The sequence below is a fragment of the Schistocerca nitens genome, chromosome 9 (genome assembly GCF_023898315.1).
Source record: "Schistocerca nitens isolate TAMUIC-IGC-003100 chromosome 9, iqSchNite1.1, whole genome shotgun sequence".
Lineage (NCBI taxonomy): Eukaryota > Metazoa > Arthropoda > Insecta > Orthoptera > Acrididae > Schistocerca > Schistocerca nitens.
This window is the reverse complement of record NC_064622.1, coordinates 381,433,907-381,450,266: the sequence shown is the minus strand read 5'-3', so window position 1 is coordinate 381,450,266 and position 16,360 is coordinate 381,433,907. Positions and strand designations below refer to the sequence as shown.

General features: G+C 43.6%; 1 protein-coding gene across 2 annotated transcripts in view; it reads left to right on the top strand.

The window, feature by feature from the left end:
• LOC126203942 (protein takeout-like) overlaps positions 1–16,360 on the top strand; it is a 123,140-nt gene that overhangs the window by 20,349 nt on the left and 86,431 nt on the right. The window contains exon 1 of one of the 2 annotated variants that reach the window (XM_049938336.1): positions 80–176. The exons of the other annotated variant lie outside the window; for it this stretch is intronic. Within the exon in view, the coding sequence (XP_049794293.1) occupies positions 113–176 (64 nt within the window). The 5' untranslated portion in view covers positions 80–112. Of the gene's footprint in view, positions 1–79; positions 177–16,360 lie in introns of those variants that run through there. 2 annotated transcript variants of the gene reach the window in all.

The following is a 16,360-nucleotide window of genomic DNA, read 5'->3' as shown; positions in this document are numbered from 1 at the left end:
CAGGTGCTGCGAATCGCCCTTGAGATCACGCACTTAAAACTTGGAAGAAGTGAACCGGCAACGCCACACACCAGTCTCCGCCTCTAGACGTCACATCCCAACTGCGGCCGCCATGGGGTCCTCATTGCCGTCGCTTGTGCTGCTGCTCGTCGCTTACGCCGCCGCTGCTCAGCTCCGTAAGTGCTTACCGTGCGTGACCGAGGTAGTCACGGACGTGCTTCAGGCGCCTGTATGTGTGTTCTGGTGCCGTGGGCACTTGTGCTAGTCCGCACTGCTATTGCCGTGACCACGTGGTAAACATGTCTCCAGCATCGTCATTTCAAACTATCGTATAATCTTAGCATGCCTGGGTGGATAACTATATAAGATTTTAATGCCCATCTAAACAGGATGCATTTTTTTGTTCCATACCTCAACCGGCCCCCCCGTGAACCATGGACCTTGCCGTTGGTGGGGAGGCTTGCGTGCCTCAGCGATACAGATGGCCGTACCGTAGGTGCAACCACAACGGAGGGGTATCTGTTGAGAGGCCAGACAAACATGTGGTTCCTGAAGAGGGGCAGCAGCCTTTTCACTAGTTGCAGGGGCAACAGTCTGGATGATGGACTGATCTGGCCTTGTAACATTAACCAAAACGGCCTTGCTGTGCTGGTACTGCGAACGGCTGAAAGCAAGGGGAAACTACAGCCGTAATTTTTCCCGAGGACATGCAGCTTTACTGTATGATTAAATGATGATGGCGTCCTCTTGGGTAAAATATTCCGGAGGTAAAATAGTCCCCCATTCGGATCTCCGGGCGGGGACTACTGTAGAGGAAGTCGTTATCAGGAGAAAGAAAACTGGCATTCTACGGATCGGAGCGTGGAATGTCAGATCCCTTAATCGGGCAGGTGCGTTAGAAAATTTAAAAAGGGAAATGGATAGGTTAAAGTTAGATATAGTGGGAATTAGTGAAGTTCGGTGGCAGGAGGAACAAGACTTTTGGTCAGGTGATTACAGGGTTATAAATACAAAATCAAATAGGGGTAATGCAGGAGTAGGTTTAATAATGAATAAAAAAATAGGAGTGCGGGTTAGCTACTACAAACAGCATAGTGAACGCATTATTGTGGCCAAGATAGACACAAAGCCCATGCCTACTACAGTAGTACAAGTTTATATGCCAACTAGCTCTGCAGATGATGAAGAAATTGATGAAATGTATGACGAGATAAAAGAAATTATTCAGGTAGTGAAGGGAGACGAAAATTTAATAGTCATGGGTGACTGGAATTCGTCAGTAGGAAAAGGGAGAGAAGGAAACGTAGTAGGTGAATATGGATTAGGGGGAAGAAGTGAAAGAGGAAGCCGCCTTGTAGAATTTTGCACAGAGCAAACACTTGGTTCAAGAATCATAAAAGAAGGTTGTATACCTGGAAGAATCCTGGAGATACTAAAAGGTATCAGATAGATTATATAATGGTAAGACAGAGATTTAGGAACCAGGTTTTAAATTGTAAGACATTTCCAGGGGCAGATGTGGATTCTGACCACAATCTATTGGTTATGAACTGCAGATTGAAACTGAAGAAACTGCAAAAAGGTGGGAATTTAAGGAGATGGGACCTGGATAAACTGAAAGAACCAGAGGTTGTACAGAGTTTCAGGGAGAGCATAAGGGAACAATTGACAGGAATGGGGGAAAGAAATACAGTAGAAGAAGAATGGGTAGCTCTGAGGGATGAAGTAGTGAAGGCATCAGAGGATCAAGTAGGTAAAAAGACGAGGGCTAATAGAAATCCTTGGGTAACAGAAGAAATATTAAATTTAATTGATGAAAGGAGAAAATATAAAAATGCAGTAAATGAAGCAGGCAAAAAGGAATACAATCGTATCAAAAATGAGATCGACAGGAAGTGCAAAATGGCTAAGCAGGGATGGCTAGAGGACAAATGTAAGGATGTAGAGGCTTGTCTCACTAGGGGTAAGATAGATACTGCCTACAGGAAAATTAAAGAGACCTTCGGAGAGAAGAGAACCACTTGTATGAATATCAAGAGCTCAGATGGCAACCCAGTTCTAAGCAAAGAAGGGAAGGCAGAAAGGTGGAAGGAGTATATAGAGGGTTTATACAAGGGCGATGTACTTGAGGACAATGATATGGAAATGGAAGAGGATGTAGATGAAGATGAAATGGGAGATAAGATACTGCGTGCAGAGTTTGACAGAGCACTGAAAGACCTGAGTCGAAACAAGGCCCCGGGAGTAGACAACATTCCATTAGAACTACTGATGGCCTTGGGAGAGCCAGTCATGACAAAACTCTACCATCTGGTGAGCAAGATGTATGAGACAGGCGAAATACCCACAGACTTCAAGAAGAATATAATAATTCCAATCCCAAAGAAAGCAGGTGTTGACAGATGTGAAAATTACCGAACTATCAGTTTAATAAGTCACAGCTGCAAAATACTAACGCGAATTATTTACAGACGAATGGAAAGCTGGTAGAAGCGGACCTCGGGGAAGATCAGTTTGGATTCCGTAGAAATGTTGGAACACGTGAGGCAATACTAACCTTACGACTTATCTTAGAAGAAAGATTAAGGAAAGGCAAACCTACGTTTCTAGCATTTGTAGACTTAGAGAAAGCTTTTGACAACGTTAACTGGAATACTCTCTTTCAATTTCTGAAGGTGTCAGGGGTAAAATACAAGGAGCGAAAGGCTATTTACAATTTGTACAGAAACCAGATGGCAGTTATAAGAGTCGAGGGGCATGAAAGGGAAGCAGTGGTTGGGAAGGGAGTGAGACAGGGTTGTAGCCTCTCCCCGATGTTATTCAATCTGTATATTGAGCAAGCAGTAAAGAAAACAAAAGAAAAATTCGGAGTAGGTATTAAAATTCATGGAGAAGAAGTAAAAACTTTGAGGTTCGCTGATGACATTGTAATTCTGTCAGAGACAGCAAAGGACTTGCAAGAGCAGTTGAACGGAATGGACAGTGTCTTGAAAGGAGGATATAAGATGAACATCAACAAAAGTAAAACGAGGATAATGGAATGTAGTCAAACTAAATCGGGTGATGCTGAGGGAATTAGATTAGGAAATGAGACACTTAAAGTGGTAAAGGAGTTTTGCTATTTAGGGAGTAAAATAACTGATGATACTCGAAGTAGAGATGATATAAAATGTAGACAGGCAATGGCAAGGAAATCGTTTCTGAAGAAGAGAAATTTGTTAACATCGAGTATAGATTTAAGTGTCAGGAAGTCGTTTCTGAAAGTGCACTCCTGGAAATGGAAAAAAGAACACATTGACACCGGTGTGTCAGACCCACCATACTTGCTCCGGACACTGCGAGAGGGCTGTACAAGCAATGATCACACGCACGGCACAGCGGACACACCAGGAACCGCGGTGTTGGCCGTCGAATGGCGCTAGCTGCGCAGCATTTGTGCACCGCCGCCGTCAGTGTCAGCCAGTTTGCCGTGGCATTCGGAGCTCCATCGCAGTCTTTAACACTGGTAGCATGCCGCGACAGCGTGGACGTGAACCGTATGTGCAGCTGACGGACTTTGAGCGAGGGCGTATAGTGGGCATGCGGGAGGCCGGGTGGACGTACCGCCGAATTGCTCAACACGTGGGGCGTGAGGTCTCCACAGTACATCGATGTTGTCGCCAGTGGTCGGCGGAAGGTGCACGTGCCCGTCGACCTGGGACGGGACCGCAGCGACGCACGGATGCACGCCAAGACCGTAGGATCGTACGCAGTGTCGTAGGGGACCGCACCGCCACTTCCCAGCAAATTAGGGACACTGTTGCTCCTGGGGTATCGGCGAGGACCATTCGCAACCGTCTCCATGAAGCTGGGCTACGGTCCCGCACACCGTTAGGCCGTCTTCCGCTCACGCCCCAACATCGTGCAGCCCGCCTCCAGTGGTGTCGCGACAGGCGTGAATGGAGGGACGAATGGAGTCGTGTCGTCTTCAGCGATGAGAGTCGCTTCTGCCTTGGTGCCAATGATGGTCGTATGCGTGTTTGGCGCCGTGCAGGTGAGCGCCACAATCAGGACTGCATACGACCGAGGCACACAGGGCCAACACCCGGCATCATGGTGTGGGGAGCGATCTCCTACACTGGCCGTACACCACTGGTGATCGTCGAGGGGACACTGAATAGTGCACGGTACATCCAAACCGTCATCGAACCCATCGTTCTACCATTCCTAGACCGGCAAGGGAACTTGCTGTTCCAACAGGACAATGCACGTCCGCATGTATCCCGTGCCACCCAACGTGCTCTAGAAGGTGTAAGTCAACTACCCTGGCCAGCAAGATCTCCGGATCTGTCCCCCATTGAGCATGTTTGGGACTGGATGAAGCGTCGTCTTACGCGGTCTGCACGTCCAGCACGAACGCTGGTCCAACTGAGGCGCCAGGTGGAAATGGCATGGCAAGCCGTTCCACAGGACTACATCCAGCATCTCTACGATCGTCTCCATTGGAGAATAGCAGCCTGCATTGCTTGCGAAAGGTGGATATACACTGTACTAGTGCCGACATTGTGCATGCTCTGTTGCCTGTGTCTATGTGCCTGTGGTTCTGTCAGTGTGATCATGTGATGTATCTGACCCCAGGAATGTGTCAATAAAGTTTCCCCTTCCTGGGACAATGAATTCACGGTGTTCTTATTTCAATTTCCAGGAGTGTATTTGTATGGAGTGTAGCCATGTATGGAAGTGAAACATGGACGATAACCAGTTTGGACAAGAAGAGAATAGAAGCTTTTGAAATGTGGTGCTACAGAAGAATGCTGAAGATAAGGTGGGTAGATCACGTAACTAATGAGGAGGTATTGAATAGGATTGGGGAGAAGTTTGTGGCACAACTTGATTGGAAGAAGGGATCGGTTGGTAGGACATGTTTTGAGGCATCAAGGGATCACAAATTTAGCATTGGAGGGCAGCGTGGAGGGTAAAAATCGTAGAGGGAGACCAAGAGATGAATACACTAAGCAGATTCAGAAGGATGTAGGTTGCAGTAGGTACTGGGAGATGAAGAAGCTTGCACAGGATAGAGTAGCATGGAGTGCTGCATCAAACCAGTCTCAGGACTGAAGACCACAACAACAACAACAACCTCAACCGGTATAAACGGAACCCTTACAGAATCACTTTACTGTCCGTCCGTCCATCCGTCTGTCCGTCTTTCTATCAGATTGTTCAAAACCGTTTTTCTATGGAACGAGTATACTTATCAAGCTCAAATTTACGTAACACATTAAGGTCTACAGTCTCTTGGTCATGTAACAATCAATTCACTCAAAAGAGACTGTCATTTATACCTCAGTTTTTAGTTCACAATATGTTCAAATGTGTGTGAAATCTTATGGGACTTAACTGCTAAGGTCATCAGTCCCTAAGCTTACACACTACTTAACCTAAATTATCCTAAGGACAAACAGACACACCCATGGCCGAGGGAGGACTCGTACCTCCGCCGGGACCAGCCGCATAGTCCCAAGTTAGCAGAAGCAAAGCTATTCTCAGATGTTAGATCCGGTCTGGAATTTATGTTTGGCAGTATTAATGGTGTGTTTGATGTACAAAAGTGTAGGAGTAGAAAAAATGCTTTGATATACATCACGAAATCTGATTCCGAACCAATTTCTAATTGCAATGACTCAGCTATGTCGTTTAATGTCCGGCTACGTCGGTGGGCTGATCACACTGAATATATAGACTATACAGATTCGTTTTTGGTGAATCATTGGTCTCGTATTCGATTAATTGAGAAATACCTCGAATCTTTTCAGGCTAAGAAGTGTGTTGTTCGTGCGCTGACCGAGTGCCACCTGAGGTATAATGGCTGGGCGGGGAGCGTGGTCCGCTGGTACTGCTGCGCCCTAGACCGCTCGGCTAATCCAGCGTGGCACAGTTTTTACAAGTAGCGCCCTTGAACACCTAGAGGATACTTCCCGTTGAACTAAAATCATGAAATTCGCCAAGATGCAAGGTTTCACGCTACAACAAAAGTAAATTGCTAGTTTGTGATTATTTTATCATTCGCTATCAGATTGTCTGTCTGTCCGCCCGCCTGTTAAGACCTGTTTTTTCACAGAAAATGGTAGACGTGTGAAGATAAAATTTACGTCACATACTAAGGTCTATGGTCTCTTGGCGATAAAATAAACATTAGCTTCTAGGTCAACGCACTCAAAAGATACGGCCATTTATGTCACATATTTTGACACTCGCAAATTCAGTCATCAAAACCTAAAGGGTGCTTCCCGTTGACCAATAATCGTTAAATCTGGCAAAAAGCAAATTTTCACACTGAAACCAAAGTGACATATCCTAAAATTATTAATTTGGATTTACATACAATGAATTTTTTTTATTTTTTGTCGGACTGTCTGTCTGTCCGTCCGTCTGTTAAGCCCTTTTTCATAGGAGCGGACAGAACTATCAAGTTGAAATTTCTGTTACATGCTAATGTCTATGGTCCCTTGTTGGTATAGAAAACGTTTGCATCTAAGTGGATCCGCTCAAAAGATACGGCCATTTACGTCACATACTTTTATATTTGTAAACACACTCATCAAAACCTACAAGGTATTTCCCACTGACCTAGACATATGAAATATGCCAGAAAGCAGAGTTTCTCACTAGAACCAAAGAAAATAAGCGAAATTGTTCATTTATAATTACATTACGAACTTTTTTTAACAGATTGTCTGTATGTTCGTCTGTCTGCTAAGACCCCTGTTTCTGTTTGCGGTACCAAGTTGAAATTTATGTCACATACTGAGGTTTATAGTTCTTTCCTGGTGTAAAAATATTACGCCGACTCAATCAAAAGATACTGCCAGTTAGTCATACGCTGTAATACTCGCAAACTCATTCATTAAAACCTATAGAGTACTTCCTCTTGATGTATAATCATGAAATTCGGCAAGAAGAAAGGTTTAGGGTTATAAGTAAAAAAAAAAAAAAACAAAAAAAAATTGTTCGTTTATAAGTATATCACACAAAAATATATTTATTTTGTCATTCTTGATTGCACTTTAAACTTGAAATTATATCGTTCTATTACGTCGTGCAACTTGTGGAACCTATATCTTGCCAGTACCAGTGTCGATACAGGCAAAAATTGTCGATCCTCCATTCCCTGAACGGCTGAGCTGCCTATACACATAATTAAGTTTATATGGAATCTTCAACACGGGTGTCTTTCTCACACCTGGCCATCGTTGAATTAATTTTGGTATCAGTTCTACACGTACCACCTTTAGGTCGGAATATGTCAATTACAAGAGCAATCCAACCAGTTTATCAGCAAATGTGCATCCTACTTTATGGAATAATATTCCACAGATACTTCTATACTCTGCAAACGAATGTGAAGCTCATGGCAGAGGATTTCTCCATTCTATCAGTTATTATGGCTTCTTCCAGTTGCACCTGCATATGGGGTGAAGGAATAATGGTTATTTCACGTCCTTTGAGCATTCTGCAGTTAATCTTAATTTGTCTGTGTGATACACTCAGGAAGGCTACGTAAGGAATTATTGCGTATTCCTAGTTTTATCACTTATAGTTAATTCTTGAAATTAATGAGTAGGTTTACACGGAATGGTTCATGTTCGATTTCAAGCGTCCGCCACTTTTGTGACTCTCCCCCACTCATAAAAATGTTTTTTGTACACGTTTAGTTCCTCCTGGTAGTCGTAATTTGAGCAATATTCTAGAATGTGTCCCACGAATGTTTTGTAAGCAACCTCATTTGCAGGCTGAACCGATCTCTCCACCCGCCAGTGAGCCTATGAGATTGATTGATTTCATATCGCTACAAAATGTTACACCCAGGTATGGCATGCTACTTTGTTTCCCTTTTGAGAAGTACAAAATTCTGCATTTCTCCTCTCTCATTTTTATTGCCAAGCCCATATTCTCCCGTAACCCTGTCTACTGACCTTTCTCCTTGAACTTTTTTCCTATTCGCCACGACTATTAGATTTTCGTCTCCTGCTACATCCTGAATTGCGTGTTCGATAGCCTCATATACATTCCCTACCTATTCGTCCGCTGCTAGTGAAGTTGTCATGTATACCTGTACCGTCGTTGTCGGCTTTGGTTTGCTGACGAGTCTGATGAGAACCACGCTATCACAGAACTGTTCACAGTAGCTCACTCCCTGTTCTGCCTTCCTATTAATATCGTATCCTACAAGTACCACGTCATAAGATTTGCTGCTGATGTTTAATTTACTCAATATTCGCCTGAACTGAAGTCCTTAGTTTCTTTTCATATCACGGAACTTTTGCAATACACTTTTCAGATTTCCCGCTTTCCCACTACCTTCAAAGTTCTGGCATTGTATTCTCCGCTTCTTAGAACGTTATCCCGTCGTTGGTCATTCCACCACTTACTCATGGTCACCTCCCCTTCGCAGTCCCGTCCCGGATGGGGAACTAATCCGGAATCTTTTGCCAATGGAGATATCATAACGGCACTTCTTCAGCTACAGGCCACATGTTCTGTTGATACACGTTATGTGTCTTGAATGCAATAGTTTTCATTGCGTTCTGTTACCTCATGCCGTTGATCATCGCTGATTCTTCCGCTTTTTGAGGGTAGACATTAATATACGACTTCAGAAGGTAGGATCCCAATACAGTCATCCTCTCTAGCAACCTATCATTAAGATCTTAAGATGGTAACTGTTGTGATTTGGCAAGACAGCCAAGCCACTATGAGATAGCCGAAAGGCACGCGTTTAATCTCACGCAGGCTGGCGTGAGGTCTGGAACAGTTAAAGGAGTTGAGACTAGTAAAAAGGGTACGTAGCTTCTGGAATACTTAACTTTAATCCATAATTGGTGAACATCGGTCTAACGGTACATGCATCACAAGATAAATAGCAAATGATAATGGCGCCTTGCTAGGTCGTAGCAAATGACGTAGCTGAAGGCTATGCTAACTAGCGTCTCGGCAAATGAGAGCGTAATTTGTCAGTGAACCATCGCTAGCAAAGTCGGCTGTACAATTGGGGCGAGTGCTAGGAAGTCTCTTTAGACCTGCCGTGTGGCGGCGCTCGGTCTGCAATCACTGACAGTGACGACACGCGGGTCCGACGTATACTACCGGACCGCGGCCGATTTAAAGGCTACCACCTAGCAAGTGTGGTGTCTGGCGGTGACACCACAGTAACTGTGGAACCGAAATAGATCATAAATTCAGAAATACTTGCAATCTAGACGGACAGTAAAATCAGCTGTACAGCTGTAGATTGAGGATATTCTTTGAAAGAGACGCTTGTTTGAGCGTCGATTGATAATTTCCAGACTGTGAATTCAAATGTTCGGTGATGACAATCCTGTTGCTTATCGATTCTTTAACCTATGGCAATGACATGCTAATGAGAAAAATGGCAAATGGCACTTTTATGTGGAGCCCATGCTAAAACTGTAGCCCCACATGCAGCTGCCTGTGTAATGTTACTTCCAACACGACCATACCCAGTAAAGCAATGAGCTTTTTTAAATAAAGTTGAGGATACTTTTACCTTCATTGAGCGTCACCGAAATGGTGGACTCAGTGACAGTACGGAGTAAACCGTTATTGTACAGATTCCTAACGCCCACAATACGTAATAATTTTATCTTTTCAGTTTTAAAGTCAGCAGTACGTCTGCAAGTCGTTGCTGTTCTCCGCCGCGCGGGATTAGCCGATCGGTCTAAGGCGCTGCAGTCCTGGACTGTGCGGCTGATCCCGGCGGAGGTTCGAGTCCTCCCTCGGGCATGGGTGTGTGTGTTTGTCCTTAGGATAATTTAGGTTAAGTAGTGTGCAAGCTTAGGGACTGATGACCTTAGCAGTTAATTTCCATAAGATTTCACACACATTTGAACATATTTTGAGCTGTTCTCCATCTCATTATGTGCAGCGTCTAATCCTTCCGCCGATGTACTCAACTATACCCAAAGAATTCACAAAAACACCGTCCGTGTGAAACGGAGCTGTTTCATTATTCACACGACGTATGAGAGGTGTCTACAGAGGATCTAAAATTGATTCCATATTTGTAGGTGTCCAGTAAGCTTTCTACACCGCTCCTCACAAGCGACTTGTAATTAAATTGCGTGTTTTCAGAGTATCATCGGAGTTGTGCCACTGGATTTGCGATTTCCTGTCATATAGGTCACATTTCGTAGTCGGCCTATTGATTAAAGACGCTAAGGCCACATAACATTTACTGGGCTTCAGTAATGCCATAGGGAAACCGTGTGCTTTTGTGCAGTGTGCGTTGATGGTATTTTAACATCATCATATTTTGATATGATTTATTAAAGACACTAAGTAATTAACCCTGAACCTTTTCCAGCGTTGTGAGAGGTTACGTGAGAGCATTATGTCGCAACCTCACCTACTGCATTGCAAGAGTGTGGTCTGCAGTTGCCCTGCCATCATAAAGAGTGTGCGCAGCTACTATGAAACTTTTGCAAGAGTTTTCCTTCCATGAGCCAATTAGCAGTTTTCGCTTACAACACGTACATGCAGTTCACAGCATGGAAGACTGGAGTAGGTTTATGCAGAGCACTTTTCTCGGGGAGCATTCTTGTTAGAGCACGACCGACAATGGAAGACTATTACTGCTATCTACTGAGGCCCTCACCGGCTTTACAACACCAGTTGAATGAACGTCTTATCGCACCACAATAGGAAATTGAAATTAATCAATGGCGCGAATTGCAACTTGTGCCTGACCGGGACTCGAATCCGGATTCTACGCTTATCGAGAATGATCGCCTTAATCGTCTCGCCCATATGACACGCCTCCCGACCGAACGAAATTCCCAAATCGTCATGCGCCAATGCAGCGTCCCTTTCCATGTAACATTTTAGTTTTTGTGCAAGATGACTAAACGTTTTTCATTCAAATAGTGAAGCTCCTAGGGAGCGTACAGTTTAGAACGGAGAATACATAAATGTATGTTCGTTTACAGGAGACTATTCTACTTTCCAAGGAACATTTGTATAATATAAAAGCCTCAAAGTTACTACTGTAGGTCGAAACTAATTCTGACGTGGCGTTGGGGCACGTTCACGCGCCATTTTGCAATGCCTTCCTAACTGTTACCCCAGTCAAGGAAACTGCAAGACAACAGCAGCTGGAATTGGAAACTAAAAAAAATGAAGGCACGGGATAGTAAAAGGTAAAAATTTCTTAAGTATGCAATTTGAACATGAATCTCAAGCAGAAGAATTCAATTCTATGAGAGCAGGGACTGATAAGGGCAGAACAAAGAGAATTGGGGACAGGCCTACCTCTGATGTTGTCTTTCTGTTCTGCCCATAGGCACGTTTTCACATACTAACTCTCCAGGATGTTTTGCCTTTTGTCGTCATCTTCAGGTCCGCTTGATTTTTGCCTTGTTTATAACGTCTGTCATCTTGAATCTCCGCCTTTCTCTCAAGCTCCTCCCACAAACCAGCCCTTCCAAACCGTCTATTAGCAAGCACTCTCGTCTCACCGAATGTCCCATCCAGGTTCTTAACCCTTTCCCGTACAAGCTGCAGCAGTCTGATGAAGAGGGTGAAAATTGTCTTTATAGACTAACGGAAAAAGATCGCTACGTCAAAAAATAGTTAATGTAGAGTACTGAATTTTTGGGAATATATTTGTTTAGGTAATACATATATGCGGTTAACACTGCTGGTTAACGTAAGCGCGAGATAATCCATTGCAAACGAGATATGCTGATACGTCAATAACTAGTGTGAGTCCCAGAACGTTGAATAAAAGTATTCAAACGTGCATGAATTGTGTTTGAACCGTATGAGGCTCGCGTTCTTGCCGTTCGTAACTTGGCGTCTTGTAATAGCGGTAGTGGCGTCTTGTTTCCTTCTTGTCTTAATGGCACCGCTTAGTTTGCTAGTATTGTTTGTCCGCGAGTGGCAGCAGCAGCGGTTATCGATAGCCAGAACTGTGGTATTATCGTTGGTGCCACGGCTATTATTTCCGGGTCGTCGTGTGTGTCAGGCAGTTCGGCTTCGGACGGAGCAGCGAGGAGGTCCGCAGCGTGAGGGCAGGCACTGTCGGATCGTAGGTCTGTAGCCGACATCGGACCCAGGACGTTTGAAGTTGAGTGAACCATATCCAGTACTGAAACCTCCACTGTTTCAGATCTTCTGTTGTTTTCGTGTTGCTGCTCACATGGTCGGTGAGACCAGCCGCAACAGGTAGGTCTGTCAGGGTGGTGGAAGCTGTCAGCCACCTTCTACTCCCTGATGTTAGTTTGGATTTAGCACTCTTCTTATTAGTAAAGTGCAACCAGCGGTATTTTCTGCTTTGTGGCCGTTAACGCCCCAGTTGCCTGCCCTGGAGGTTAGCGTACTTTTCCGGCAGTGTACATTTCCTCGTCGTGTTCATGCTGTCCAGTACGGCGTGTAGTTCGACAGCCTCTTGAATTGTACTGTGCATATGTTTTTGGGAGGTCTACCTTGGTTCTAGTGTTTCATTCGGCCTTTCGGGTGTTTTTCTGAAGACGTAGTGCTGTCCGCCTCTTCGACCATGCCTAAAAATATTCCATCGCTGTACCGGTGATCGGACGTTAGACGGATTGGTTAGTCGCTCGGTCGGCGCTTAAGCTACCCCTAGTGCGAGTTGCCATCCTGTTACGTGAGTACAACTCTTGGCTGCCTGTCTCATTGCTTACCCAGCTGTAGTCACCTTCCCCAGGTCGATCCAGGGAACACTGTCTGTGGATAACTCCGTCTTATTTGGACAAGTTGTCATATTTGTTTAAAATTAAACCTAATGTTTTAACACGTTATTGCCTTCCCCACTTGTAATTCCGGCCTTCAGACATTAATTGTTTGTAACTGTCCACCTTATGGTAATTCAGGCCTTCAGCCCTTGTATATTCTGAAATTGCTTGTGGCCTTCAGCCCACGAATAATTTTCAACCTTCTTAATCAGGCCCTCAGCGGTTGATTATGTGTAACATTGTTTGTGGCCTTCAGCCGACCAATAATTTGCAGTGTTTCTTAATAAGGCCTTCAGTGGTTACTATAGCTTGTTACCGTTTTGATTGTTAAGAAGGAAATATCTTACTATTTGTTAATGTGTACTGCCTTCCTTACCTGTAATTCAGGCCTTCAGCCGTTGTGTATTCTGAAATTGCTGCTGGCCATCAGCCGTTAATTGTTTGTAACATTGCTTGTGGCTTTCTCTCTTGATAAGGCCTTCAGCCATCACTGTAACTTGTTACAGTTATTAAGATTGTTAAAAGGGTTTTTGGTATTTTTTTAACGTGTAATTGTCCACCTTGTCGGTAATTCAGGGCTTCAGCCGTTGTGTATTTTTGAAATTGCTTCTGGCCTTCAGCCGACGAATAATTTTTGAACCTTCTCAATCAGGCCTTCAGCCGTTGATTGTGTGTAACATTGCTTGTGGCCTTAAGCCGACAGCAACTTGCAATTCTTCTAACAAAGCCTTCAGCTGCCAGTGTAGTAAAATACTTAAAAAATGATTGTTGTGAGTTTAAAAAAAAATTGTATTTGTTTTCTGTGCAACCAACGGTAACAGATTAGGCCCCTTCCACACCTTTCCTGCTTTCCCTAAGAACCAAGTCTCAGTGTTGTATAAGTGTCGGATGTCAGTTTGTGGGGTGGAAGTTCATTCGTGTTGTTCTTGGTCAGTCAATACAGGAACGGTTAATGCCGGTGTGGATAACGCTATAACAGTCTTCTGAGACAATTCTGGTGATCTAGCAGGCCAAGGCAACACGTAGACAATCTGTGGAGCGTGTTGGGTGGCAGCAGCGATATGTGGGCGAGCGTTATACTGCTGGGAAACACCCCCTGGATAGCTGTTTATGAATGGCAGCACAACAAGTGGAATGACCAGACTGACGTACAAATTTGCAGTTAGGGTTCGAGGAACAACCACGGGAGTGCTTCTGCTGCATGCAAAATTGCACGCTAGACGGTAACTCCAGGCGTAGCTCCAGTGCGTCCAGCAAGCAGACGTGTTGGTTGCAGGCCCTCAAGTGACTACTTCTTACCAACACAAGGCCATCACTGGCACAGGGACAGAACCGGCTATGATCAGACAACATGACAGACCTCCACTCTGCTCTCTAATGAACTCTCGCTTGACACCACTGAAGTTGCAAATGTCGGTAGTTTAGGGTCAGTGAAATGCACGCTACCGGGCGTCTGGCTCGGAACTCTCATTGAAGGAACCGTTTGCGTTAGTTGATTGTGTCACTGTGGTGCCAGCTGCTGCTCGTACTACTGCTGCATATGCAGTCCGATGAGCTACAGTAATACGCCTGTGGGGCGGCGGAGGAGTAATGTTGTTGGTTGTAAAATATATTACTGCTGCATTAATGTTTGCTTGCTGTCAGTTTCTAGCTTTAGAATGTTGTTATGCTGTCTTTCGCCGTTCTCAACACTGGCTCTCTATTTACTTTGTAGACCCCCAGAAAGCGATTTGACAAAACCTGAAGCCTGTAAATAGAGTTCCTAGTGCCCACTTCCTTGAGATTACAATTATAGCTGCAGCTTGTAGCTCTGTAGAGTCAGGAAGTTGTTCGGGATTTCTAATCAAAGACGACTTTCCAAAATAGTTGAGTATATTCTCAAAATCACAAATATACACACAAATATCCCTCCAACCTAACTAACAGAACAGTTCAGAGTCTATTGCGCCAATGCAACTATAAATGTCCGAAATAATTGTTGAAATGAATGCTCGCCATAATTTGATGAAATATCTCATCAAACGCCACGCTATATTAGTAGTAGAATGTCTGTCCCGCGACGGCACGTGAAAATACGACAATACGCACACTGAGGCTAGATAATGAAAATCATTCCCGAATTAACACTTTACTTGAAACGCTTTACTGGTTACGCGCATCTCGAGTAACAGAAAACGGCACCCGAGGCTGATAGTAGCACTGATCGTGGCGCGGCGCGATTCCCGACACAGATGGCGTGTCATTCAGCGTCTGGAGAGAACTGGGGCCTTGGCTTCCTCGCACAGTGCTCTTATATATAAAGCCGGGGTGCGGACCGCTGAGAAAACGCTCGATCAAATCGGCTGTCTCGACTAGCCGCTGTGCTAGTAACGCACCACTTCAAGTTGCATAATAAATTTTAGCTTCTCTTGCTGAAGGCTGATGAAGCTCCTAATTTAACTGTGCATTCAGCACGCAGGGAAGTATTGATAATAAATTTTTGACGTGGCTAACTTTAATAACTTAGGCGAGAGAATTAATTTAATTGCACTGCACGCAGCAGATGGGCTCTGAACTGTCCCTTCTGAGATCCGCTATTGCTATAATTTAATAGATATTTGAAAGAAACTTTTTACAGCTTCATCATCATAGCGGACCTCCAACCTATTAAAATCTAAACATCCTAGTATGATTTATAAGCTCACTTAATCTATCTTGCTTCCTCTAGTTTTGAGATGAAAACCCCAAAATCATGAATTTACACTAACATCTTAATTTGTGAAATCCAAAGTACTATTTTTATTAAATCATTATGAAAGCTGAATCTAAATACAAATTTTGCAGTCTCTAGCTCTTTTCTGTGCCGCCAATTATTTTTATAGAAAAACGTCCAAATAAAGGAAACGGCTGAAGTTATCAAGCTGATATTTAACACACATTAGTTTATCATTATTCCAGACATACTAGGAAAGTTTTATGTCATTTGCTTGATTTTTAAGGTATTGCGCAACATCTATGACGTCAGAGCTAGCAGACTGACTAACACACAATGGAAACTGATGTGAATTTGCTGCAGCGTGAGTAGGCTGCTTCCCTACATCACCCCTACTTAATTTTTTTTGTTTATGAATGTTAATGAATGAAGAAAAAAAAATTTAATTACAAAAAGGGAAGCAAGAGTACAATTTAAACTCCCTATGAAAAATCAAAATTGAATTATAAACATATATAAATATTAAAAGAAACTAACTACCTACATTAATTATTTAAATTGCGGGCATTTTCACTGCCTCTTTAGAAATGTCATTACTCAAATTTTAAGCAAAGTCAATGAAATATTTTTGGCATACATATTGCCTTAGACAAACAAATACATACAAACTGAAAATTTTTGAAAATCTTAGATCGTTCAAATACATTAAATACATTTTTACACACACAAATTCCAAAAGGATAACATGATACATAAACAGATGATTATCTCTTAACAGTCTTTTATAAACCTGAAAGAAATTGCACAAATAATTTTTACACACGTGGTTGTAGCCGCTTTGGCTGGCGTCCTACATTTCCATTCACAAGAGTAGAGGAGGGAAGTTGCTATGGTGTGCGTCCTTCACGTCCTCTCTAAA